The 26,946-nt window shown below is 53.7% G+C and overlaps 1 protein-coding gene across 1 annotated transcript; it reads right to left on the reverse strand.

Moving 5' to 3' along the window:
* Nucleotides 1–788: 788 nt before the first annotated feature.
* Nucleotides 789–25,821, reverse strand: RGMA (repulsive guidance molecule BMP co-receptor a). Its single transcript, XM_040077605.2, has 4 exons — nt 25,643–25,821; nt 18,510–18,625; nt 6,125–6,636; nt 789–3,932 (listed from the first exon to the last, which is right to left on the reverse strand). The coding sequence occupies exons 1-4, from the start codon at nt 25,654–25,656 to the stop codon at nt 3,237–3,239; spliced, it is 1,338 nt and encodes a 445-aa protein (XP_039933539.1). The 5' UTR covers nt 25,657–25,821; the 3' UTR covers nt 789–3,236.
* Nucleotides 25,822–26,946: the final 1,125 nt, after the last annotated feature.

A 26,946-nucleotide genomic window follows, 5' to 3' on the forward strand; every position in this document is an offset into this window, starting at 1 on the left:
CCTCCTGGCAGAAGAGTCAGTGAGGGGCACCCCCACCTTCTGCACTCTGGGCACTTGGTAGATGAGTTTTCAGGTTCAGCCATTTCATTTCATTTGGCTAAACCTGAGCTCTGATGCAAGGAGTGGCAGAGGGAGTGCATTTGGCTCTTTACAGCTGCTGCCAGTTCTCTGGGCTTTGAAGGAGGGGAAGGCCAGATGTCAATCACATCCCTGGTGCTGGGCACCACTGCATGGGTTCACACAAATGATGTGTGTTTTGAGTCGGTGTGGGTGCCCCACCTGCCCTCAGCCCTGTCCCCAGCTGCTGTGACAATGAGTCCCTTCCGATTTCAAAAAAGGAAAATTTAACAGAAAAAAAAAAGCAATTTTCTTTTTCCTCATTAGAGGGCAGCATCAAACCCAGCTGGGCCAGGAGAGCTGCAGCTCATGGAAAGGAGGAATTACCATTACCGGGATGTACACCCCAATCTATTGGGGGGAGCAGGGGAAGGGCGCTGGTACCCACTGGGACTCCATTGCTGCACATCTCCTTTCTCAGAGAGGCAAGGCTCGAATGGTTTATTATCTATACTTCCCCCTATCCCCTTTTTAATTTCCTCATTTGGCTGTAGATAAATAGAACTCCAGAGTGAAATTCCCTGAAGAATTCAGAACAGAAATGAGCTCTCAGAGGGTCCTTCAGGTGGGAGAAGGCTGCCTTGGAGTGAGTGCAGAAATGTGGCAACACTTGCATCCCGAGTGGGGAACAGCACCAGGCAACACATGGGGAACAAAACGAGACCCACTCATTTACTGTCAAAAAAACCTCAAACTTTACTTGCGTTTCTCTCAATAAATAATTTACAGTATTTACACGCGGTGACACTCCCGTGGTCTCAGCGCAGGGAGGAGGTGGGGGGCTTTTCACAATGCCCCCCCCTTTGCCTATGGGCTTTTTTTGTTTGTTTGTTTTGTTTGTTTCCAAGTATCGGGTCCTTCTTGGCCACACTTCACCTTTAACCAGAACTGGGTCAAACACAACCAAAATAAAGTGCTTCACTGTTTGCTTCTAAAATAGGGATACCCCGAGCACCAAGCACCACCAGCCACCACTGGAGCACTCACCTGGACAGAGGGAATGAACCTCACCGTAACCAGACTTTCCTTGGATGGAAACTGTCCCTAAACCACAGCGTGTCGTGCCGTGGGGTGATGGTTTTATGGGAAGGGGAAATCTTAAGGGAATTATTGACCTGTTGGCACGCTGTGGCCGGGCCAGCTCAGGCAGCTTTCAAGCAGCACTGTGTGTGCCCAGAGACAGATTTTGGCTTTTTTAAAAGGTGTATTTTGAACTTCTAGGGAAGATTAAAATTTGTTTTCTCTACAACAAAGGAAACAGAAAGTTCCAATCAGCCTAGGTGAGCATTAGTGCATTGGGAAATGGAACTGTCCAGGGCTGTGGTCCAGTGGCTGCTCCCCTCAGCACCTCCAAACTGTGATACCCTTATTTCAAAATCTCCCTAAACAGAGTATCTGGGGCATCAGCAAACAAAGCAAGGAGCAAAGTAGTAAACACATCTTTTTGTTTCTTTTCTTTCCTTAAACATTTAAAAACCAATTACATCTTTTCATCTGTACAGTCACACGAGATCAATGCCAGGGCTCTATATATTAAAGAGACAATATAAATTACATCAATTGACACAAGTTTGCATTTCTCTGCTGCTTTACAAATGGAGCTCTAGAGCTGTAAGGACACAATGAATAGTCATGTTCAGTATTTACACCAGGCTGCCTCCTGGCACCAGTTCAGATGGCCAAGCCAAGCCTGTTCCCACCTCTTTCGGTGCTGGCTTGTCTCATCACGCCCAGAGACCTCCCTTTTGAGTGCAGGAGGTGCCCCCAAGTGTGACACGTGTTTTGGGGCTTCTTTCTGGGAACTCCCCCCCCGAGGAAAGGTGGGGGAAACCCACCAGGAGGTCCTGAAGGCGCAGACCAAAGGTGGTCTTGATGTTTGTTCAGTGAGCGACGGGGTGAACCACAGAGGAACATGGAGTGGAGGAGATGGGCAGCACTACGTGGTGGGGGAAGGAGATTACTGATGGATTTGAGGCAGGGAACAGACATCTGGAGACAGCTGGGGGGGGTCCTCTGCTGCATCCCGTCTCCTGGCTGAATTCTGACATTGCCCCATTTCTGATTCAAGCCCAAGAGGGCTTAAGGTGCAACCGGTCTGCAATGGGGTTGCGAGTCGCGGCCCCAGGATGGGGAGCAGAGCAGAGACCTAGCAGCAAAAAAAAGAGCACCACGCTCCTGCTCCATCCGAGGGCTGGGCCAGGCAGAGCCACAGGCAGGGAGGGGCTGGAGGCAGGTGCAGATGGGGTCTCCCACTGAGCAGCCACCCTGCTGCCAGTTTTAGGGGACCAGAGAGCGAATGGTGTGAGGAACTCATCCAATGCTGGGCAGAAGCTGCAGAAACTGCTCGAATACTGGCCAGGATTCTCCCGTTGCCATCAAGAGTCCACGGTGGGTCCAGGCACAGACAAGGGAGACAGGAGTAAAACTACTGAGTGAATCGGCCAGGTGAACTGGCTGAAATAGGGGATGCCTATTCATTGAAACATGAAAAATGCAGGCCAAGGCTTGAGGAACGTGTCCTCCTTCCACCCAGAAGGTGCCTGGCACCAGCAGCCAAGCAAGCGTGGGATCATTGCCCACCATTTCGGCCCCTCGCACCACCTTCTGCAACAGCAGGGCTGTGGGCAGAGCAGGACGTGCCGAAAAGCAGAGCCCAGCCCCTGTGAGCAGGACATCCTGCCCTGCTGTGCTGGCCAGGCTTGGTCCTGTCTCACTGCTCCGTGCGCTCCTCGTGGGCTCTGCTCTCTGAAGACAAAGCCACGCTCACACACGCCAGTGTGACAGTCACCACGTGCACGGCTGGGACCAGGGGAGCGCTACAAGGAGTAGCTACAAGGGTTCCCCAACACCCACTCGACTGGGAGCAGGAGGATGGGGAAGTGAGGAAGGTCCAGACAAGGTACAGTCCAGCAAAAACTCCTGACTGGTCCCACTGGCAGCACGTTCCTCCCAGGCAAGAGCTGGGAAGGTGGAGGACTTGCACCAAGAGAGAGACTGAGGTCTGAGGACAACCCATGTGGCTCTGATGTCCAACCTCGTGTTTTCCAACACCTGCATCTCATCCCTGGTTGCCTCCTGCTCCCCTTTCCCTTCTCTCCAAGGTGTGAAGGAGCAAACCTCTATAACAAGCACAACCAACACAAACACAGCAGTGCTACCCAGAGGGTGGGATGTGTTCCCGCGGGAGCCGTGTTGCCCGGGCTCAGGACCCGTGTCCTTTCATAGAGGTGCAACTTGTCTTTGTTGGAGTGAAGCATCTTCACGTCCTCAAAGGCGTAGTAAGCAGCCAGCATGAAGTTGACATCCCCCGTGGTGAGGAGGTCAAAGACACAGGACTGGAAGTAGAGGTCCTCCACGGGCAGCTTTTCCCTGCACTTGGCCGTGGCCGTTTCGTAGGTGAAGGCCTCGGGGGGGGCCGGCAGGCTGGGCCCCTTCCTCCGGGCGCGACCCTCCGTGGCCTGAGCCGAGCGGATGGTCTGGAAGTCAATCTGTTGGTTGAGTGGACAACCACGGAGGCACAGGTAGAGGCCCTGACTGTCCCGGTCCTCCACGGCGTTGACCACCTCCTCCGGCATGCGCACGGCGAAGGTGAGGTAGCGGCCCACCTGCCTCACCACGATGGTGGTGCCGATGTACTTGGCCTGGATCTCGATGTGCTGGCCCGACACCTTCTCCGTGATCTTCAGGCTGTTGGCTCCGTGCTTGTCCCCTCCGTTCTTGGAGCCATCGACAAAGGCAGCGGGGAGCTCGTCCATCTCCGCCTGGTACACTTTCTGATCCACACACTCCTGGAAGCTCTTGAAGATGATGGTGAGCTGTGGGGGAGGAAAGGAGCATGGTTACAGCCAGCGATGACCACCTGAGAGCACACGGTCACTACCAGCACTGGGGTGGGAGGTGGAAGGGCTGGATGCTGAGTCCAGGCAGGACCGTCACCTTCAGCTCATGGGTAGGTCCTTCACACTAAGAAGTGGCCCCAACTTTTACCCGCCTAGACATGGTCATCCTGCTCCAGCAAAAGGGTGAGGACACTGTGTAGAGATCCGACACCCAGAGGCTTGACTGAATGCCCCACCTGGATCTGCCTGTTATCTCCAGGTCCAACGCAGGAGCTCCCTTGCAGCTGGAGCTGGGTGGAGTATCCCTCTCACAGGCCTGTGGCAGCATGCCCCTGCACGCAGCCCTGCCTCGCCTCCAGGGCTGGCAGATGGCAGCGGGGATGAGCCCTGACTCCCTTGGAGGCGGCGGTGGAGCTTCTCCTCTGACTCCCATGACATTTACATCCCAAGGGCTGGACCAATTTGTTTCCCTAACCAACTGCAGACCAACAGGATTTCTCCCATGGGCCCTCAAACATGTCCTGCTCCATCTCAGCCCCACAGGCACACACGTGTTCAGCCTGTTCCAGAGGGATGGCCCTTCCAGGGGTGACTTCGTGGTGGCCTTGGCAGTGCTGCTTAATGGCTGGACTTCATCTTAAGAAGTTTTTTCCAGCCTTAATGATTCTGATTCAAACATAACCCAACATGCCTCCTCACTCTGGCTGGGCTCAAACACAGGCCCCTTTGCCAGAGGAGGGACCTCACAGTGCTTGCTCTCCCCTCGCTGGCCTGGCTTTTGGAGGGAAGACCTGGGGAGGAAAACGAGTAGGATTTGCATGTACAAAGAGTACAAACTACGTTTCCTCTTTTAGCTCCCGCAGAGTTGCTCTTGCACCTTTCTGCCCATGGGGGGGAAGTGGCACAGGGGACCTCCTGCCACATGGGCTCCATGAAGGGGGAGACTGAGACCTGGGCAGAGTGGAGCAGGGCTGGAGCAGAGAACACAAAGAGCCCCAAGGATGGAGTGCTCCCATCCTTGTGCCCACAGCTGTGCTTCCCACAGCTCACACTGCAGATCTCATGACTAATCCCTCTTCACCACAAGCCTGTGAGGCAGATAAGGAGAGAAAAGGCTCAATTAAGATGGTGATCCTGCGATCCCAGCAGGTCCTGAGATCCTTAAGGATGACTTTCCCCAAGCCAGACCTCCTTGCAAGCTTCAGCACGCTTTGATGTCTTTAAGTGGGTAAGGATTTCAGATCATCATTAAGTATCTTTTAGGAGGTTTATCAGGGACAGGTCAGAACCTCACTGCCACCTCAGGATAAAGGGGTGACATCCAGAGCAGAGAAGCAGCCCCTGTCCTACATGTGCTTCTCTCCTCTCCCCACACACAGGGAGTAGCAGAACTCCCAGACATGGTGCGACATGACATTTTTCAAAAGCAAGTGGATGCCACCTTTTTCTTTGGCACAAAAAGCACCCTGTCAGCTTTAGGCCTTGCGCACCAGGGGCAGCACACCAGTTCCTCAGCTCCAGGTCCCTCCTGAAACCGAGGCTGTGACACACATGTCCTACTGTATCACAGCAGCACATTTTCACTTGGACTTTCTGTGTTTGCCTCATCCCTTTAAGGATGTTTATTTAGTTTGTTGAAGCACCTCCAGAACAGACTGTTCCCCACAAAACTTGGCTGCAAACCACAGAGACAATTACAAGTTTGGGTAGAGAGGAAGGCAGTGTGAGGAGCTCAGCTCCCTCCAGGCTTTTCCTGCAACTGGAGCCTCCCTGGCAGGCAGTCCTGGGTTTGCTTGGGCCTTGGGGATCCCCCAAGAGGTGCCAGCATCATTCCTGATCTGCCTGTTCACAGCAATCTGGAGTCCCAGGGTGGGAGCCCTCTTAGTTTGCAGTACCCAGCTTGGCCATGAAGGCCCCTTGAGGCACAGCACCTCGGCCTGCTCACCGTGATGGGGCTGGATGTGCTCAACAAGAAATGACATTTCAGTGACAGCTGGGGACAAAAGAAGGATGGACATCTGATATCAAGGGCCAAATTCGGAGGAGCTCATGGTCTGCGTTACCCTCCCCAAGGAGATGTGGAAATTGGGGGAAGACATGGAGGAAAGAAAAGCTGTTCTGAAGCCCCTCTGCTCTTGCCCACCTCCGTCCAGGGGGACCAGGCTCACCTTGCTGGTGGCGGTGGCCGAGGAGCCAGGCAGCACCGGCGTGTTGGTGACCTGCACGTTCAGGTAGTTATTGTCTATGAGCGGCCAAGCCCCCTGCACCTTGCAGGTCTGGAAAGTGTCCGTGAAAGTCCTGAGGTGGGGGTCCCCAAAGAGCCCACAGTGGGTGTAGTTGGGGGCGGCCGAGTGCTTGTGAAAGCTCTTCTCGTAGTGGCAGATCTCGGGGCTGTCGGAGCGCTCCTGGCTGTCCCCGGGGGGCAACGTCCGGAGGCGGGGCTGGGACGTGGGGCCATCCTTGGAGCAGTTGTGCTGCACCATGAGATCGTCTATGCCATGCACGGCCGAGTGGTAGGCCAGGTCTCCCCTGCAGGTGCGGGCGGTGCGGCGCGTGCAGTGCGCGTAGGCCCGCAGCGCCGTGCAGAACTCCGGCGCCTCCTCCGCGCCCGGGTGGTGCGAGCCCGACGTGGCCGCCCAGAACTCAGAGTTGCACTTGAGGATCTTGCATGGAGATGTCACTGCGGGAGGGGAGGAGAACACAAGGGGGTCAGCGCTGGCTTGCCCGCGGGTGGGGCGCCCGACTCTACCCCCATCCACAGGCCGCGTCCTCCTCCCGCTGCCCAAACTCATGACATGGGCCCGGCCGCGTGACGGGGCCTCGCTCGCTGGACGTGACCCTCTCACATGACCCAACCCTCATGCATCAAAGACAAAGAAACCACCAGGATCTGCCCCAATTGAAGCCAAAAAAGGGAAAGAGCATCTGTGGCAAGAAGCATCCAGCCTTTAGATGAATGATCATGGGGGGAAACCATGGCGTGGAAGAATGGGACATATTCATAAGCAAGGATGAGGGAGGATCATTAATGTGGGGGGAGATGCAATGGGGTTTTTAATGCCCTTTTAGGGTTTGACATTCTAAGCTCTGTGCTGCGTGAGTTACTGGGAGCTGTGTCCAGACTGGTCCTCCTTTATGGGCTTGGGAAACCCGAGCAGCATCACAACCACTCTGCCCAGGTTAGAGCAGGACCAGTGCCGTGACCCACGCTGCAGCACATCCACCACCCCCAGCGCCACAGCAGCGACAGCACTTGTCCCCGTCCCTGCGCCTCCGGAAAGAAGCGGGAGCCAAAAAACCACTTTCTTGACGTCTGTGCGGCTCTGCCCAGCCCTGGGAGCCCGTTCCCCACCACAGCCCGCTGAGACAGAACAAGAGGTGGAGGAAAAAAACCGGCACAGCGGGTGCAGGGATGCCAGTGAGCTCCCGCCTCCCCTTCCCACCCGCCGTGCGTTGCCCAGGCGGAGGCGAAGCCAGAGGCTGCAACCTGGGCTCAGCCGCAGCCCTGGCGCTTCCTGGCAAGGCGGAGGAAGGCAAAGAAAATTCAGATCCTGTTTCTTCCCCCCACACACAACGTCTGCTCCCCGGGGCAGTGTGGCTTCCCTGGAGCAGACTTGAAAGCAGCTGTGCAAAAAGCACATGGCCACTGCTGAATGTCGCAGACACTGCTCTGCCCCTGCCAATTTGGAGTCTTGCTGGGTGAACCCAGGCTCACACTACTTAAAATTCATGGCATTTTCCTTCCTCTCCTCTTAATCGACCCCCAAGGAGCGCTTGGAAACAGGGTGGGTTCAGGCAGAAAAGGCAGCAGGAGGAGGAGAAGACAAGCCCCACCATTTCCAGATGCTTTCATGGTGCCTTTTGCAGGCGTACCCATATATTCATGTCTCGGGACTTGTTCAGAAGGGCATCTGTGCCAAAAGTATCTCAGATTTGTTTAGAAAGTTACAAAACCCAGTATTGTTTCAGGGAAAACAGTATGTTTGAGTTTTAAACATCACAGTGCTGGAAACCTAAACAGAGTTGGTGCTGGAAAATCAGAAAGGGAGACTTAGACTATAAAACACTTGAGCAGTTCAGCTGTGAGAAACAAGCCTGTCTCCTCTCTGTTTCCAAGAAGACTGAAGTGCAAATAGGAAATGGTGACAGGTTCCTCACAGTTTTAAAATTCATGTTTAATAAACTCAGATGCTAGCAACAGCACTGAGAACCTGGGAGCTGTTTGGTCTTGGCAGCATCCCACTTAAACCTGCAAGAAGCTCTGTGGAAAGCCTTTAACTCATCATTGACCAGAGGTGACTCAACAACGAAGTTCTGACCTGGGACACGGCTCTTGTTTCTGCTAAGTCTTCTGCATGTATGGGTCAAATTTAAAGATATTATTTCACATTCCTTTCTTGTTCATCCCAGGAGTGTGGTTTTCCGGGACTGTCATAACGGAAGGCAGGAGTGTGACCAGTGCCACCACCGCTGGTTATCCCAAACCCTTGTGGCATCAGGCAATTAAAGTCATTGCTCTCCGAGTTGTTATGCTAATGTACAGCTTGAGGATGCCTTGGGGTTTGTGTGGCAGAAGGTGCTGCTGTCACTGCAGCCCGACCTGCCCGCACAGCCCCAGGAGAAGCTGGAGGACACATCACTGGACGTGAAGGAGCCACACATCCCACAGCTCAGTAAGGCACCAGGGTGCCCTACACAAAGCATCCCATCCAGTGAGCAGCTTGCAGAGCCCTGGCTGGAGCACTCTGCCCGCTCCAGCTTTTCAGCTGCTGCTTAGAGGGGATTTTTCTAGCAGGAATAAACCAACAGCCTCTTGCTCTTTAAGGACTCGCTTCACTCACTTGGATGAGGAGATGCAGACGTGAGCTGTGGCTGCCTAGGGACAGAGAGGGCCCTGCTAACAGCCCCCAAACACCCAGTGTAGGACACATCCTGGTGCTGAGCATCCCCCACTGCTGCCCTGCCTGGGGTCACACATGACTTTATAAGGTACTGAATTAAAAAATCCCAACCAAAGGGAGGGCAGGGAAGCCCATCTCCTTCCTCCCTGAGCCTGAAGGGGGAGCGTTCTGCTCTAAGATGTTATCGCTCCACTTTTGGCACCCATCCCCTTCTCGCTGTTTCGCTCAGGGCCCCATATAAGGCCAGATCTCCAAACGCAGGTGCCCCGGCGCTGGGCGGTGTGTGAGCCAGGCCCTCCCCGGCCTTTCCCATGGACATTTCCCCAGCCACCCTCATGGCAAATCCCTCACGCTGCTGGGGAGGGACCACAGCTGACAAAGGCCGTGGAGGAGAGCAAACACGACCCTTACCCCTCCCTCCCAAGCAGCCTTGCCTTGTCTCCTCTGGCAGAAGCTTTGGCACAGTGGTGCAGGCTCATTTGTACCCTGGCCAAGAAACGATGTTTATTCAATTTCGCATAATCTATTTTCCATCGACTCACAATGGTTCTGTTTTTCAACCGCAGATGACTTAGCATGGAAACAAACCCCTCTCCAGCAGGAACCCAGCATGGATCTCCTGGGATCTCTGAGACATCCCCAGGTCTGGGTGATTTCTCATCCATGGCAAAGCAGCCTTCATCTCACAGACAGGTGACTTCAACCCCTCCAAGACACCTCCCAACCCTGCCCATGATCTTCTTTCAAGGCCTTGGTGCCACTCAAACCAGAGAACAAAAATTTCTTTTGTTATCTCTGAAACCAATCGTTTCAGAAAGTTAAAGCCAGAAAATAATCAGAAAACCACCTGGACCAGGACAGCCCCCTCCCATATCCCCCATTTGTTCAGGGACACTTCCCGTGAGGACTCCTGAGGTCTGTGCCGACTGAAAAGCCACCCCGTTCCTGGGGCAGGCTGTTTCAGGAGTTTATCACTTTTACAAAACACGGGTCTTGGTTCTAAGTGGATTTTATCTGACTTCATTGTAAGGACATAAAAAGAACCAGTGATTTTCTCCAATGCAGTAAAAGGTCCGTTAGTAATGAGTGTGTTTCCCACAAAGATATTTACACACTGCAATCAAGTCCCTTGTCAATCCCCCAGATAAACTAAACGGGTTGCACTTTAAAGTTCTCGCTGGAAGGTGTTTGCCCAGCCCCACCATCAGATCTCCCTCCAGCAGACTCGTTTCCTGCACAACCTACCAGCCCGACAGGACACGGGGATAAAGGACACACTCACAACTCTCCCGAGATCAGCCCTTTAACCAGGACATGGCACTGAGCAGACAATGAATTGTGACCTTCTCCTGAGCTCCTGGCTTGGAAAGCCCTGGTCCTCCGTTCAACAACATCCCATGGACCACACCAAACACACACTCAGGGTTCTGGTGTATCCCACGACCCCAGTCCCACCACTGTGCCCTCGTCATCAGTACACTGCATTACTTGACATCAAATCAAGTGTTCAAACATATGCACACACCCAGCTTTAACAGCATTTAATTATCAGTGCCCCCCTATTCTCCCTTCAGCTGGTGTCAAGTAACCTGGATTTCATTTACCCAAATCAGGCTCTTCCAGAAAACTAGCACAAAACCAACATTTCATCTGTTCTCCTGTAACAAAGAGAATTACTGGAAATTAATTTCTCTAAGCAAAAGCCAATCCTTTTAAGACTCTTGAATGCACGTTCGCCAGACCTGTTAATTTTAAAGTGTTCACTGCTAAGCAATGTTTTTTAATATCCTCCTGGTTCCTAACGGGCTGGAAAGTATTTCATCACCCACATGTGATGCAAATACATCATCCCGCGTTTTTCCAAATACATGGATTGAAGTGTAGATGTGCAAGCCTCACACATGCAGTAAAGGGCCTTTTTGGAGAACACAGTAAAACGTAATTACCTTTGGCCTCAGATCTGAGCACCCAGACTTAGGCTCCTAAACACATATTTATTTAAGTAATCTAAATAAACATATTTATGCTGACACCTCAATAGGAAAGGCACGATTCTCCAAGGTGTTAAATACCAGCAACATCTGCCAGCTTCAAGGAGATGTGGGCTGCTCTGCTCACAGGCAGACAGCAGCCCTCACCAGCATGAAAATGACCCCAGAAGAGTTAAAACAAAATTAAATAAATAAAAAATCATATTGCTCCTTAAAAACACGGCACAATGGATTGCTTCCAGCAAGGTTTCAGGAGTCCCAAGCAAAAACGGAGGGAATGAAGAGTGTGCTTTGTATCCAGCCCCTCGCGCTGTTCCTGTGCCAGGGGGTGTCTCCATGAGCCATCCCTCACGGTGGCCAGGCTGGACCCACATCTTGATACCCCTGAGGGCTGGTTAGATAGAAAGTAGTAATTTTTTTTTACAATTAGTGCTGCCACAATTAGAGACAATTAGTGCTGGTACAATTAGAGACACTGTCGCAGGCTGCCCAGAGAGGTGGTGGGTGCCTCATCCTCAGAGACATTCAAGAGGTCCCTGCCCACGGAAGGGGGGGGCCGGGTTGTACGGGGCGACCTTTCAACGCCCCTTCCAACCCCAATCATTCTGTGATTCTATTTTATGACACGGATCAGCCGGCGCCTTGTCACACCAGGGAGAGAAAGGAGCGAGTCGGTGCAGCCCTGAGGGATGGATGTCCCGGGCACGGACAGCTCTCCCGCAGCCCCACCGCGCACCGTGGGGCGAGCAAGACCCAAGGGCCACCTGACCCAAGCCTGCTGAAAGGATCTGTGCGGGAAGGCAGCGCCGGGCTCTTCCAGCGACCTCCTTTGAACTGTTAATCAAGCACAATCTTGCAGAATAATAGCCTGGTTATTATTGCCTTGTTTGCATAACAAAGAGGCCCAATAAAACTGATTTGACTGTGCTCAGAGGGGGTGTGAAAGATCAGCCCTGAGAAAAGAGCTGCAGGAATGCAGCAAACTGCTCCAAAGCCTCAACCCAGGAAGAAAGACAATGCAATTTGCCATCAAGAAAAGCCCAATAGACCAATAAATTACCCATGTGCAAAGGGATTAGATCAGGTTTCAGTTGCACTGAAGTGAGGGGAGGACCGGGAGGAGGGAACTGAAGGAGAAAAATAAACCTGACTCTCTTAAAGAGCTGGGGCTCATATTTTGCAAGGGTGTGCGTGGGGAGGTTGGCTCGGAGGGGCCACCTTCCACGCTGGGGCCGGGGTTATGTGCTCATTTCCACCGACAAAAGCCGCAGATGCACTAAAACCAGGCAAAGGCCCTGCTTTGTGTACGATAAAGTGATTCTAGATGTACCCCAGAGCACACCCCAAACCATGCAGCTTGCTTTAAACCAGTCTTTGTCTTGCTCAAGAGGATGCTGGGGGAAGGAGAAACCAGTTCCTTGAAGTCAGAAGAGGGACACAGAAAGGTTTTTCTCATTTCAGCCCGTGTCAATCGCTAAAGCATCCAGAGGACCTGCCACAGCCAACTCCTTTCTGTCCTCAGCGCCGAGTTCACGGCCCCCCATCTCTCCTCTGCAGGCATCGCAGAGACACGGGGCAAGTACGGGCAGGAAAGCAGCAGAGTCAGTGCCTTCACCAGCTAGAGCACAAAGTGCTGCGCGCTGCCGAAGGAGCCCTTGATGGCTCCTGTCACTTAGTCAGCTCTTCTGGCTCCAGACTCAGCTTACGGCTGACCCGGCATGCTCCGCGCCAGCCGAGGCGGCTCCCCCAGGCTCACCTCGGCACCCGTGTGCGGGAGAAGGGCGACACAACACCGCAGAGGGCACCAGCCACGGGGCTGTCAGCCAGGGCCCTGCTGCTCTGAGAACTACCAGCAAACCTCGGGGACTGCGGTGGGTACGACGGGCTGAGAGGGGCAACCAGCGCAACAGACAACGCAGCAACGGAGTCACACTTTGTTCCTGAATCTTCCTCCCGGGATCTGGGCCTCAGCGCTGCCTTTGCCGCAGCTGTTGAGTTTTTGCCTGCTCAGAGGAAGCGGTGCCAGTGGGTGGTTCAGAAGAGGCAGGTTTTACTCCTCCACGAGCGGGTGGATGAAGGATGAGCAGGGAGGGAAGAGATAGGGCAGCGATCTCCTCTGACTCTTCGTCTGCAGAAGGGCACTAACAAAGCTGGCTCTCCAGCACAGCGTGCTGCAGGCTGGGAAGCTGTTCTGGAGCTGCACACCTGACTTTTCCCCGTTGGGAGTGCACCCGGACACTTTCACCAACAGTCCCCAAGAGCTGGTAAATCCCCTCAGGCAAATGGTCCAGTTTAGAGATGAGGACACTGAAGGATGTTAAGACTTTCACCCAAGATGAGGGAGGTGAATTTGCACTCTCATGCCCTGCACGAAGCATCACCCTCACCTTCCTCCTCAGCCGCCACCACCCACGTCCCCATCCCTCTGGAGCAGCGGTCCCCGGATAAGGTCACCTCTGCCAGCCACCCCCACCGCCGAGCGTTTCAGGTTTCCAGCAGACATCACTCTCCCCACGCCAAAGCTGTTTTCCCAGGGTGCCTTTGAAGGCAGCGCTGCCACCCACCAGTGCCCGGGGGCCCCCCAGGTGTGGCAGCGGGTCCCTCGCCCTCCTCCCCCTCGCCCGGGCCGCGGCAGGGCTGGCAGGGAAACGCTTTCTGCTCACAGGTGTGGATTCCCTCTAGGAATAATCATCCCCGCTGTGCTCTTGTGAAATTTCAACCCTTCAAACGCAGAGGTAAATGAGATACAAAACGAGGAGATGGAGAAAAGCCCGGAGCACATAAATCTGGATGAGGCAAATTTATACAATTAGATGTCTGCCAAAAAATTGCGGCATTTCAATCGGAGGCGTTGGCTTGCGCAGGGTGTGGGGTGGCAGCTGCCCGGCTGGAAGGCAGCAGCCCCACAAGCCCATCAAGACACCTGATTGATGCTGGAGCCCCATCTGGGATTGCAGGGGACCTTGTGGATCCCTTCCTGCAGGCTGGGCTCCCACCCAGCACCAGACTCCCTCCCCAGCGCTCATACCCCATAGAAGCCACGGTATCTGTTCATCTTTCACAGCCACAGACCTTCAGAGGTTTATTTATTTTTAAATGCTGCCTCTCCTGGGATTCAGGTTTTAATTTTAAGAGTAAAAAGTAACTTTCCAACTGGAACCTACTCCCCCTGTCCCACTGCTCCCCCACTTGTATCCCAGCACAGTGATGCTTTCTCATTGCTGTGGGTTGGCAAAGTTCAGTCATGTCCTGCCACATGCCCTTGTCATCTCAGAAAGGGCCAGCTGGAGTGTGTCACACAGCAAGAGAAAAAGGTAGCTTGTCCAAAACCCAAAATGCCATAGATCATTACTAAGGCTTTGGGGACCAAAGTCAACAGCTGTCCAGGAAGGAGAGGAAACCAAGGGAGGAGAAAATTCCTTGGCCTCAAGTGAAGCTTGCTCTCTGCCTGACCCATAAAACCTGTATGTCAGGGACAGCTCTGCTTGCTGGGAACTGAATGGCCAAACACTTCTGGATGCTCATGCAGTGCAAAGTGGGACTTGACACCCTTCTGAAGGACCTGCTGTCCCTGCAGCTGTGGGGACACGAGACCCTGGCCACCCCACACACCACAGCCAGGCCGTCAGACAGAGCGGCTCAGTCTGCGCCTACCAGGGCTGCGTGTGTGTCGGAGCCAGCTTGTTCTCCGCAGTGAGAGCCCAATGACTTCATCAAGGGGATGGCATCTGGTTTTGCAGTTGGCTATAATTCAATTCTCCCCCTTGCTGCAGGAATTTCAGCTGGTGGAGCAGTGATTTACTCAGCCGGGCTGCACTTGAGTGCAAAGCAATCTTGAGGCTACAATCGAACGCACTGTTATTTTGAGAGCTCATGAACAAGGGAATAAATATCCTCTCTTCTTTTCATCCCAGCAGCTGCCAAGTGCAGGCTACAGAGCTTTTTAAAGGCATTTAGGAGCTTTCCTCTAACAAGTGCACTCTGGATGCTGTGCATGGTCAGGCAGGACCCTACCTCCACAGCTCACTCCGGATCTGTAGCATCAGGAAGAAATTTACCAGGACAGCCAGAAAGAGCCCGGGGCACCCCCTCACCCGCCCCACCACAGCTGAATCTCCAAGCGACCCTCATCCTCCCCAAAAACCCTCCCTCATCACCCCAGCACATACCACTCCTGGATTCCAACAGCCCTGAGCTCACTACAGCCGCCTTCAAAACACCTGGGACCCTGAGGCTCTTCTGGTCCTGGGTTCCTGCACTACCCCTTACTCCAAGTTTAGCATCTGCTCCAACAAGAAAAGCAAATCAAACCAAATCATACTCATCCAGATGGATCAAAACCCCTCATCTTTGACCTTTCTCGCTGTCTCCAATGCTTATCCCTTGGGAGCAGCAGGGCTTGGCTGTGGGACCCCCTGAAGGACTGACGGGCTGAGGAGAGGCTTGCTTGGGCCACACACTGCCATGCCAGAGCCTACGGATGCTTTATGGGATGTGCTCATCAGGGAGCCAGAAGAGAGACCACAAAGCTCATTGTCACTGGGGCCGCAGCCTGGCTCTCCAGGGACAGCAGGTCAGTGCAGAGCCCGAGAAGAGCCCTCAGGTCAGGAAGTTTTTATGGCTGCCCAGCCCTGTGAGCACTTTCATGTGCACATCCGACTCAGCACAGCTGTCCAGGCCACAGAGAAAGAAACCTCAGCTGTTCTCATGATAAACCCAAAGTCACTCTTAACACTGCCTTGTCCCCAGCAACCAAGGGCTTTGTCCCCAGCAACCAACCGATTTTCTGCAGAAAAAAGCAACATATCCACCCCATCTATATTAAAAACAAGGCGCCTCCTTCCAGCCCTACAACGTGCCTCGCTGGCAATGGCAGAGAACTGTTCCAAGTACAAGACCAGCTCCCTGTTCCAAATACGAGACCAGCTCCAAGCTTGCAACAAAACAGGGAAGCCAAAATATTTCCAGGTTTACGTTTGAATCCCTCCCTTCTCCCTTGCCCTGACAACATCCCGCACAGGCGCGTTCCTCCCCAGCCTCCACCTTCCCCAGGAAGGGCTCCCTGTCCATAGCACTGCGAGGGTTTTTTTAGCTTCTAACCCCCCCATCTCAATGTTGGCTTAATGCTGCCATCACCTCCCTGCTGCTGAGACAAAGCCATTTTTTGACTACTCTGATACACCTCCAATACTGTTGGATCCTTCTGGATCCGGAATCCACTGCACTGCCTGGATGGACCAAGAGCAGAAAACTCCAAATTTTTATGGAGGCAGGAGTGTATCACAGCCAAAACAGCCAAGCTGGAAACAAGCAGGGAAAGCCAAAGCAAACCTGAGCCTGCCGCACCTGGGGCAAAAACACCCAGGGCCAGATTTTGGAAGTACAAAAGGATTTGCAAGAAAACTAAGCACAGCCTGTAGTGGGAGGCACAGGTTTGGTTCACCCAGGAGATCAGGGTCTCAGCTGGGAGAGCACCCAAGAGCATCCAACACTGGGACTTGGCACAAGCTCCACGGAGAATTTCTGCCAAGGAAACTGTGAGCAGTGACCTGCTCTGCCCAGACCTCCTTCCCCAGCTGCCCCACGGTCACCCTGACCCACGGCCAGAGGACGCAGCCCAAGGGCACCGGACGGTGGGGGCTGCCCAGGAGGCAGCAGGGCGAAGCCACCAGCGTGAGAGCAGCACAAGCAGGAATCCAGCCCGGGCCGTGAGCGTAGGGGGGGTTAAGCAAATAAATAAATAGGGCAGGACTCAGCGAGGCACTGATCTGACACGCCGAGCACCCGCTTGGGCAGCCTCCAGCGGCCCTGCTCACCTGGGGCTCCCAGGAGGGGTGCAAAGCCTCCTCAGTGCTGGGAACCTGCTGGGAACCCACAAATTCCCAGGAACCGTAGAGAAAAAGGGGGCAAAAGGATATGGCAGGGAATAAATCCCCCTTTTTTCCTACCTTCCCACCCACAAAGCTTTCAAAAAAAGCCCCCAGCCTGCTCCCAAGCCCAGGGCACGGGGAGCCCCGTCTCCGCCTGCGCCCCGCTCCCGCGGGCTCCGGATCGCCTCGTTCTGCCAGTTCTTTGCACCTTATTTGACTGCTGAAGGGAGAATCAAACAAAGCAGCCAGCCAGATCTCCTATCAAGTTCTTTCTTGCACCGTAAATCTCACAGCCTCGACGCTTTGCAACTCAACCGCTCCGAAAAGGGCGTTAGGCAACACATATGGGAGCAGCTCCAGAGTTTCCAGAAAAAAAAAAATCAAAAAAACAGGGGGTTCAGCTTCCAGCCTGCTGGGAAGTTTCATGGGAAAAGTGGGGTCCAGAGAGACACCTCGGTGCTAAGGGCAGCGCTGAAAAGGTTTTCCTGGAAAAGGGCGAAGAGGGCAAAGATGGGAGGAAGGGCGTAAAGCAGTTATTTATTTATTTCCTGCATGTGTGTGCAAGACTACTTCACCTACGGTTATGCAAAAGAAAGGCAGAGGCGATTTAAAAATTAATAAACTAAAATAAAAAAAAAAAAAAAAAAGGAAAAGTTTTACTAAACTGAAAAGAGAGATAGGGAGATTTAAGCCTTAGAGCTTTTCTTTCTCCCTTCTGCTTTCTCTCCATTTTTTCTCCCCCTTGCAAGTGAAAAAAAAAAAAAAAAAGAAAAAAAAAAGAGGTAAAGAAACTGGAGAGTTTTGGAAGGAACAAATCCGCCTCTGTGGACTGGGTTTCCCCTCCCCCAACAAAAACAAGCACTCAGGGCTTGAAGGAATTTGCAGGCAGAGATCTGCCAAAAACATTGTGAAAAACTATGGGGGATTCATTGGAAACAGATGGCGTTTTCAGCTGTAATTCTGAAATTCTCCCCTTTTCTGACACAATACAAACATCGGGGCCGGGGGCGGCGGGGGGGCCGAGCCCCGCGGCGGCTGCGAGCGGCCGGCCCGGGGGTGCCGATGCTCGCGGGACCATTTGGTTGCCATCCCGCCCTCGGACAGCACAACAGCTCCCGGGCCCAGCCAGGGCAAGGTTTCCAAGCGAACGAGGGCGCCGAGCCCCCGGAGCCGTGGGGCGGTGAGGGAGAAGGGGCGGCCGCCCGCCCGCAGCGCCCCGCGCATCCCCCGCCCAGGTGCGCTCCGCGGCCGCGCTGCCCCCGCCGGGGCCGTGCGACCCCCGGACCCCCCTCCGACCCCAAACCACACCGCAACCACCCCCCGAGCCCCTCCGCCGCCGCTCCCAGCCTTTGCCCCCCGAGGGGGCTCGCAGCGTGCAGCCCACCGCTCTCGCGGCAGAAATTTAGGATGGGGGTGCTCCTGCGTGGGTCCCCCCACCAGGATCCCCGCTTCCTTTCACGGCAGCCGGGAAGGGGAGAACAAGGTAACCTGGCGCTGTCAGGAACACCTCCCCGCTTTGATTTCCACCATCTCCTTCCTTGTGGGATGAGGAGCGGGGAGACAAAGAAGATGAGGTCAAGGAAAAACACCCAGCGCAGCTGCCCGGGGAACGGGGAATCGGGGGTGCACGCACCAAAACTGAGCCCCGCTTGCTTATTTTAAACATGTGGCAAACTGCTGCGAGGAGAGGGAGAGGGAAAGAGGCCCATGGACAGGGGAACGGGGGCGGCGATCCAAGGGCTGCCAGAAACACAAGGAAAAAGTCTGCAAAATAAAGAGGCTGTTCCTTACCTGAAGGGAAGATGCAGAGAAAGACAGGGAGGATTTGGAAAAGTCCCAGGGCTGTGGATCCTGCCCCTCTCCCCATACCCATCCATCCAGCTCGAGCTTTAACCACTATCCTCTCCCTGGAAGAAGAGTTTAAAAAGGGGAAGGAAAAAAAAAAAAAAAAAAAAAAAAAAACGGAGAAGGGAAGAGAGGAAGGGGGGGGGGAAAAATAAATCAATCGAAAGAACTTGGGGGGGAAAAAAAAAAATGAAATCAAAATCCCCACATGGCTCCGCAGAGCGCGGCAGGCACGGGCGGCCCCAGCTCCGGGCTCTGCACTGAAAGATTACACAGACTTTTTCTCCTTCTTCTCCTTCTCCTCCTCCTCCTCTCCGTCCCCTCCCATCACAACCCAACCCCAGCCATCAATCATCCCGCTGCCTCCCAATGCCGGCATCCTCCCGTGCGCCTCCTCCTCCGAGCGCGCCCGCCTCCCCGGCCATGCTGCGGGAAGGGGCGGGAGCGGCCGCGGCCATGGGAGCCGCGCTGGGAGGCGGCGGGGAAAACCAGCCCCGGAGAGCCGGGAGAAGGGGTTGGAGCTGTGGATGGAGCCACCAAGCTCCCCCGTGCCCCGGGGGAAGGGGGTGGCCGTGGTCCCACGCAGGATGGGCAAGGGGAAGGGCTCTTGATGTCTGCCCGCTGCCACTCGTTGCAATTTAGTGGCAGTTTGGGAGAGGGGCTTCCTCTCCCACCCCATCGGGTCTCGATACCCACTGTGCCTTCCCTCCCTCTCTCCCATGAGCCTACCAAGAGAGCTTGGGATCGCCCAAAAATTAGGCGATTTGGGGTGAAGAGGCTATCGTACAGCAGAGGAGGGAAACTGAGGCAGGGAGGCTTTAGGCAGCTGGTGCGGGGTAGAGGTTGTGACAGTGACACTGAGGTCCCCGGCCTGCTGGGGGGTGGCGTTTCCCCCAGCACATGGAGCTCCTCCGTGTCTTCCCAGCCCTGGCACCATGATAGGTGAGAGTTTCACAACAGTTCCAGGTCATTCACCCGCACCTGCACTGGCACTGGCAGCGGTGAAGTAACCCCAGGTGACTCAGAAACAGCAAATCTCAGAGATCCTTATAATTAGACTGGCACTCCTAAAGTACTGGGACGGCTGTCAGGCACCCCAAATCCAGCAGCCAGCCCACCAAGGACTGATGGAGATGACTAAACAATAGCTGCACTCTCTCAGGACCTCTACCACTGCCTCCTCTGCACCAGCAGCCCACATACAGACCAGGATGTTCAGCTTTCACTGGGGGAAAGTCTCACCAGTTACGTTGGTAGGGTTGTCCCAGGGGGTCTTACTTTTAAGCGTCTTTTAGAGACCTCTGGGCAGGCAGACACCAACCCTGGGAGAACCCTGCCTGCTCACAGACCATCAGATGGAGCAGCAGCTTGGAGTACACAGGCGTTTGCCCACTGGGTGTCGAGATCCTGCTCTTTTCTTCCTCCTGCAATGCCACAGTGTGTGGAGGTGAGCAGATTGGATCTGCATGCCCACCATCCCAGGGGTCTGTGCCACCCATGAGAGGGCCAGGCCAGGAGGAAGGCATCCACTTAGCTTGGATCTCTTACAAATTTCCCTTGAGGGATGTTTTATCCGCAGTGAACTAAGACCACTTCTGAATGAGGGTACCCACGAGTGTAGGCTTTAATAACTTCCCTGTTTTGGATCATTAGCTCTCCTTTGATGGTGTGTCCCCTTGCTATGCTGGTGTTTCATCTCCTTTATACAAAGAATAGAAGCATGCTGGTTGTCTTACACCACCCTTCTCCAAACTGTAAGACCATGCGTCTTTCCTCCTGCAGGTTGGTATAGGCTGGGATACTCCTTGACATTTCTTCTAATTGTTCTTGGAAACCTCCTTTTCTAGCTCATAAACATCCTTAAGGACACTTTTTCAAGTGACCATGGCTTAAAGTCTCTAACAAGAGTTTGTGATCTCCTCCCTGTCACAGACTGAATCTGTCATCCAGTACAACAAAGAAAGAGGAAGAGGATATGGGAATAAATATCCAAGAAGCAAAGATTTTTTTTTTTTTTAACACCTATTCCTCCATGAGGGGGGTGAGCCCCCATGCCTCCAAATGAAGGAGGAGCTTCTCTGGGGCTTTATCCAGGCTGCAACAGGAATTAAAATACTGCAGCTTTTCCATCTGGGACGCAGATGGGATCCAAAAATCCTGTGGCCTTGCCTGCCTAATGGAATATCTGTCTTGGTCCTGCTGGTCCTAGAGCTGCGCTCAGACGGTGTCCACTAAAGTCAGAGGGAGCTCTGTGTGCAGAGGAGCTGCCAGAGTGGGCAGAGCTGGGCAGGAGATGAAAGCTGGCAGGCCGGATCCAGACCTGTAGCAGAGGCAGTGTGGGAGGAACGCCGACTCGAAGCACCTCTTTGTGGGGGATGTCAAACAGGGGCAAATATGTCCAAACCCTGCCAGCTGCTCCTACCACCCAAGAAGAAATGCCTGCTGATGGGATGTGTAGGCAGCTGGAGCTGGAAGGGGCCTGGGGGAGGAGAGAGAGGGTCTGTGAGCTGGGGAGAGCCCAGGAAAATGGCAGGGGGGGGAGATCCAGGCGATGGAGTTCCAGACCTCAAATCCCTTCCTCTTGCTCCCACTCTCTCCTCTTGCAATGCGACTTTTGCTTTTATTTCAAAATGAAAAACATAATTTCTGCTGTTATCCTGACTGATGACATCTAACATGATCTGTTTAACTAAAAAAAACCTCCATCTGAATGACGAACTTTTAAAACCCAGCTGTTAAATAGCTGCTGCGAGGCTGCTTTGATGGTTTGACCTAAAGCACCACTTTGGTATTGCCGTTTTGGGGCAGGCTGACACATTGCAACGATAGCCTGGAATCCAGTCTGAGGCATTATAGTTAAAATAAGACCCTTGATGGAAATTCTGCCTTTGGTGTAGGGAAAACTGTGCTGCCATAAAGCAACGGTCGGATGCCCCTGGCTCCAGTTTGTAAAAATTTCTCCTTGATTTTGCTCCGTTGCATCATGCATTGCAAATGGGATTGCTGTTCTTGGCACCGATCAAAGCAGCGGATTTCGCTGGAGAAAACAACAGATGTGTCCAAACCGTAACTTCAGGGAGGAAAAGGCCCCAAATAAGGTGTGTTTCTGAAATCCTGCTCCCCCTTACATGCTTTTGAAATAACCTTCACCTTTCTGTTTAGCTGAATCAAAGATCTGGACTTTAAATCGCCTACTGAATCAGAGGCTGTGTGAAATTCGGATCTCTGCCCTGCTTAACGGGGATATCTAGGCTTGGAAATGTGGAGCCACTGCATTTCCCCCAACTTCTTTCCTTCTCAGAGCCTGTCCAGGACTCCTGCTCAGGCAGCCCAATGCAAACAGAATGTGGGAAACCACCCACCACTGAAATGCAGCCACTGCAGCGGCTCAGCTCCGGGGCACAGGCGCCTCCGTGGTCATCTGCACGTTGATTGCCGTGTTTGGTGTCACTGTGGAGGGGCCACACGGCCTTCTCCGAGGTATTTGCAGGATGCTGGAGGAGTCACACTTCCCATGGGACACTCAGCCGGGATTTCTGGGCTGAACTTTCCTTTTCTCTGCCCTGCGTGGCTGTGGGCTTCAGTGGGGCTGAGTGACTGTGGCTGATTTGAACCCAGAGGTTTTGCAGATGAGGGCTCCCCTTACAGCCTTCCTAATGGAATCATTCACTACCTGTAATTACATGGCTAAAATTGTAAACATGGGTATTTCTGAGGGCTGCAACCAGTAGTTAGAGGAATGGATGTCGGGGCTCCCGGTCTGCTCCTGACTCTCCCATGAACTTTCTGTGCGGCCACTTTTCACACCGCTATCTCCACGCTCGTGCCTTTGCCTGCTCTGCCTCAGGACACGGTGTGCAACTCATGGCCTGTCTGGGATAAGCCATAATCACTCCTGCAGGAAGCTAATCCTGAAATGCTCTGCAAGGATATGTGTGTGTTTGGGGTGAGCAACAAAAAACAAGCTGCTCCTTAAAGGAGGAAGAAAGGAAGTTTGGAGTAGAAACTCCCAAGTTGTTGTCTGGAGACATTTGACAGCTGATCCCAAAATGTTTGTGGAAATAAAAGCAAACTTGTGCTCTGAACAATTCCCTTACTAAAGGAAAAAAAAAATCTGACTAAGAAGAAACAAAAAAACCCCCAACATCTTTATGCAGTAACAGCCACCTCTGATGTCTGCAATTAATTTTAAAGACCTTCCTTTTACTCATCATTCCATTTTTGATCATTTTGTAATTTCCCTGGCTGACCAAGCAGATGCTGTCCCTGAGCAATGCACCCAAAGCTGCCAAATACGCATCTAAACCCCCTTTCCTACCAATGTTTCCTTGCAGGTAGAGCAGGAAAATGTCCCCCCAAGATCTCCTTAGCGCCCTGCACTGAACTTTTTCATCAGCTGGACAGGGCAGGCAGAGGGGATGGCGCAGGGCTGGGCTTTGAAGAGCGACCCACTCCTGCGTAGCGAAGTGTAGAGGGGAGTTTGTTGGTTTATCTAAAGCCTTCTTCCCACAGCTGCCCCTGTGAACATCAGCCTCACCAAGCTGGCTGTGTAAAACGAGGCCAGTTGTGAAAAGTGAAAAAAAAAAAAATACAGCTCTGTGCCACCAGTAAATGAAATGTAAGAACTCTTTGTTGACCTGCATCCTTGCATCTACAGATTAACTCATTATCAGCGGCCCTTGCTGAAGTCACAGTGGGTAACCTCTCCTCAAATTGCCTGCTCCAAGCCCGCAGCCATAAAAATCACCTCTAAATGCTGAAAAACAGCCAGGCTGCACAAGGGGAAGGGAAGATGGGCTGGTGGAAAACTTTCAGTCTCACCCATGACAGAAAACAAAACAAGCAGGGATATTTTAAGGCAGATAGAGTCCATCACATAAACTTTTCTTTTTTTTTTTTTACTTGTAATATTCATTTATGTCTCTCCCTTTCCCTTGCTTGCAAAGCACCTGGGGGGTGAGGCCTAATTCCTACATATGGGAGCTTGTAACCATCCCTGTTCAACAGTGTTTGGAGGGCTGGCTGGAAATCCGTATATTTAATTCTCTGCAGGGAGCTGGCCTCCCTGGCCCAGTCTCCTCTTTGGGGTAGATATCAAGCAATATCTCTGCAGTGTATCCTCTTCACATCTGGGCTCCCCTCTATGCAAAAATAGAAGATGGGCTGGGAGGTTCCCAAGAGCAAGTTCAAATGGCCAAATGTCAGCTCAGCAGAGAAGGTGGGTAAGTCTGAACTGCCAAAAAGTGATCAGAATCATAGAATTGCAGAATGGTTGGAGTTGGAAGGGGCCTTAAAGATCATCTGGTTCTGATCACCCTGCCATAGGCAAGGACACCAGAAGAATTGCAGAGAGCTGGGTGTTTATCAACAGAGACAGGAGCCAGTCTGTTGATGGGACAGTCTTTCTCCGTTGCTTTTAAAAGCTCCTGACTTCTCGAGAAAGTGCAAACATAGCTCACTAATTCACCTCCTCTGACTGACAGGTCAGCTAAGGACATCTCAATCCTATTTAAAGGTGGGAGATGGCATCGAGTGTTTGCAAGTCTACATCTGCAGCCCTCTGAGCAAGGGGTGTTTGAAGGATCCTCTGGAAAAAGCTCTGTGAAACGCAATCACCTTTGCCAGGTCTCCTTCTGTCAATTCGTGGCAGCAGTGGCCAGAAATACAACCCAACACAGGATGCTTTTCCTGCGTTCTCAGTTGTGAAGCACTGGGTGACAGTGTCCTCTGCTAATTTAAAACTTTGTCCTGAATATCAGAGAAAGTGACATTCCTTCTTATGGGGGAAAAAAAAACCAAACAAACCCAAAGAACTTTAATCCAGCACTTCTGTGGGTTTTTTGGCAAACAAAAATGGGAGTTTCTGTGGAGGGGGGCATCCTGGAGTTGGCACCAGGAGTCCTCCAGGGTGTGCCTGACTGGGGCTGGGCTGAGTTAGGGTTGGGCTGGGATTAAGGCTGGGACTGGGGCTGGGGCTTGAGCTAGGACTAGGACAGGCTTGGAGCTGAGCTGGGGCTGGGGTGAACTGGGCTGGTACTGGGCTGGACTGGGATTGGGCTGGGCCGGGGCTGCGGCCCCACTGGGTGGTGCTGTTATCCCTGCGCCGCCTGCGAAAGTATCCAGTTTATAAAATAAATGCAATCCAACGCCGCCTTAAACCACATGACATAACAGCAGCTTGCGAGCTCCCATTAAAATCTCAATTTGGGGAAATTGATTCTACCTCTGAGCAATTGCGATGCAATTACTCCAACAGGCAGCAATCAAGAATCACATCAAAACAACACCAAACTTTCATCTCCTGCCTCGCAACCACCACCACAACAAAAAGCACCTGTCTTGCAAACGCAGCCCGGTTCCCATAAATATATGTAATTTTGAGGAAGGGCAACGTGCGTGTCCCGGAGTGGAAGCTTGGACACGGGCTGCTCTGGCTGGTGTGTCCGAACCGTCCTGTCTAGCGGCTGTAATCTGTCCCCCCCGGCTCCTGGAGGAGGTTTTGGGCCATTTACGGACTCAGGACAGAAGGAACGAAGTGGCTGCCCCTGCCCTGCCACGCTCCAGCTGCCCATCCTCTCCCTGCGCACAGACGTGCCCATCCCAGCCGTGTCCCACATCTGTCCGGCTGTCACCTTCCACCTTCCTTCCCTCGGAGCTCAAACCCCCCCCAAGCACCTTGCAACCACGGGAGTTCGGGGAAAGCTTTGTGTCCCCGCTGGATAACCGCGATCAGCCCCGGGATGAGCTACCCGAGGGAAAGGGGCAAATCTTGGGGAGGATGTTTACAGTTCTCATCAGTGGTCTGCAAGGAATTACTCGATTGACTTAGCGCAGCAGGGAGCAGCTTTAGTGGCAACCATCAGAAGGGAGGATAAATGAATAACCTCATGCACGCCAGCTAGCGCCGAGCCGGGCAAGGGAGCGCTGGGCAGGGGAAGAATCGAGGTTCCTTATAAAAACGGCCGGGGAAGGGGAGCCGGGAGGGGACCGGGAGCCTCAACAGGTCCGGAGAAGGAAGGGACATGCAGGGAACCGGGGGACATGCGGCCGGGAGGGCCCCCAGCCCCCGCCCCGCTTACCTTGGCGGCCGCATCAGCCTCTCCAGCCCCGCGGGGGTCGGTGCAGGCAGCGGCGGCTTTTTTTAATCTATTTTTTGGTCGTTGTTGTTCCGGGAAGGGTAAATAAAACAAAACCGAAAAAAACTAAATAAAATCAAGCCCAAACGAAATAAAATAGTGAGAGCCCCCAAGGGTGGAGGTGGGGGTGGCGGGGGGGTGGAGGCCCAGGGGCGCGGGCAGCCCCCCGCCCTGCGGGCAGCCCCGGCGGGGTGCAGGCGGCCTCGCTCAGCGGGACGCGGGGAGCCGCATCGCCCTCCCGGAGCATGTGAGAGGCAGCAGAGGAGATAGAGCCAGATAGGGAGGTCCCCTCCCTCCTCCCTCCTTCCCTTCTCCCTCCTCCCTCCTTCCCTCCGCACACGCTGAGCAGCGTCGTTCGCAAGGAGCGGTGGAGGGAGGGAGGGAAGGAGGGAGGGAGGCGCAGCCCCGGCCCCGGGGAGAGGGGGCTGGGGGTCTCCGCTGCAACACCCCCGACCCCCAGCACCCCTCTCCGTGTGCTGGCAGACAGGGCTGGGGGACGTGGAGAGGGATTTCAGGGTTTTCCCGGAGAGGTGGGGATGCTCCACCTGCAGCAGGAGGGGATGAAGGAGAAGTGGGGTTTGGGGGCACCCCCCTCTCCAGCCCCCGGGGTATGTGTAGGTGATGAGAGCGTCTTTACATTGATGGGGGGTTGTGACTGGGACTGGGGGAGGGAGGGGGGCCCTCAGCAGGACTGTGTGGTGGGGAAGGGATGGAGACCCCAGGCTGCCCTAAGAGCCCCTTGGTGTAGTTGCCCACCCCAGATGCCCCAGCACCCAGCATTGCCGAGAGCTGGGCAGTGTGGCAGCTCCCCTCCAAGTCTCCCCACTGCTCCTGGGGTGGGCACCCCTCTCCTAGAGAGGCCTGTGGGAGCTGGTTTTGGCAGGCACGGGTACCAGGGCGATGGGAAAGCTCAGAGTGCCGGGCTGTGCCAAGCAAAGTGTCAGACACACAATTAATTACTGCAGCCCCAGAGCCACAAACACTAAATATGCTGTCGCCGTAGTGCGTGGATAATAGCAGCCCTTTGCAAAGTGTTTCTTTCTCCCCTTTCTCCTCTGTGTGCAAGAGACAGAGTCTGCAGAGAGCAGCTCTCCGCTGCTTGATTAAGTCAGCAGTGAAGACAAAATGTGCCTGAACAGCTCGGGCTTAAGGAGGGATTTGAGTGTGTGTAAGGTACAAATTAGAAAATGGATGTGATTTAATCACAACAAATCTAAACAGCCCTGCTACAGAAACCTTGCCATCAA

This window comes from Hirundo rustica, chromosome 13, assembly GCF_015227805.2.
Source record: "Hirundo rustica isolate bHirRus1 chromosome 13, bHirRus1.pri.v3, whole genome shotgun sequence".
Classification (NCBI taxonomy): Eukaryota; Metazoa; Chordata; class Aves; order Passeriformes; family Hirundinidae; genus Hirundo; species Hirundo rustica.

Excerpts from the sequence above, each read along its gene's own strand:
- RGMA (XM_040077605.2), bottom strand. Across the intron at positions 6,637-18,509 it reads TCTCTGCATCTTCCCTTCAG|TGACATCTCCATGCAAGATC; the intron begins GTAAGGAACAGC and ends CCCCTCCCGCAG. Across the intron at positions 3,933-6,124 it reads CGGCCACCGCCACCAGCAAG|CTCACCATCATCTTCAAGAG; the intron begins GTGAGCCTGGTC and ends CCTCCCCCACAG.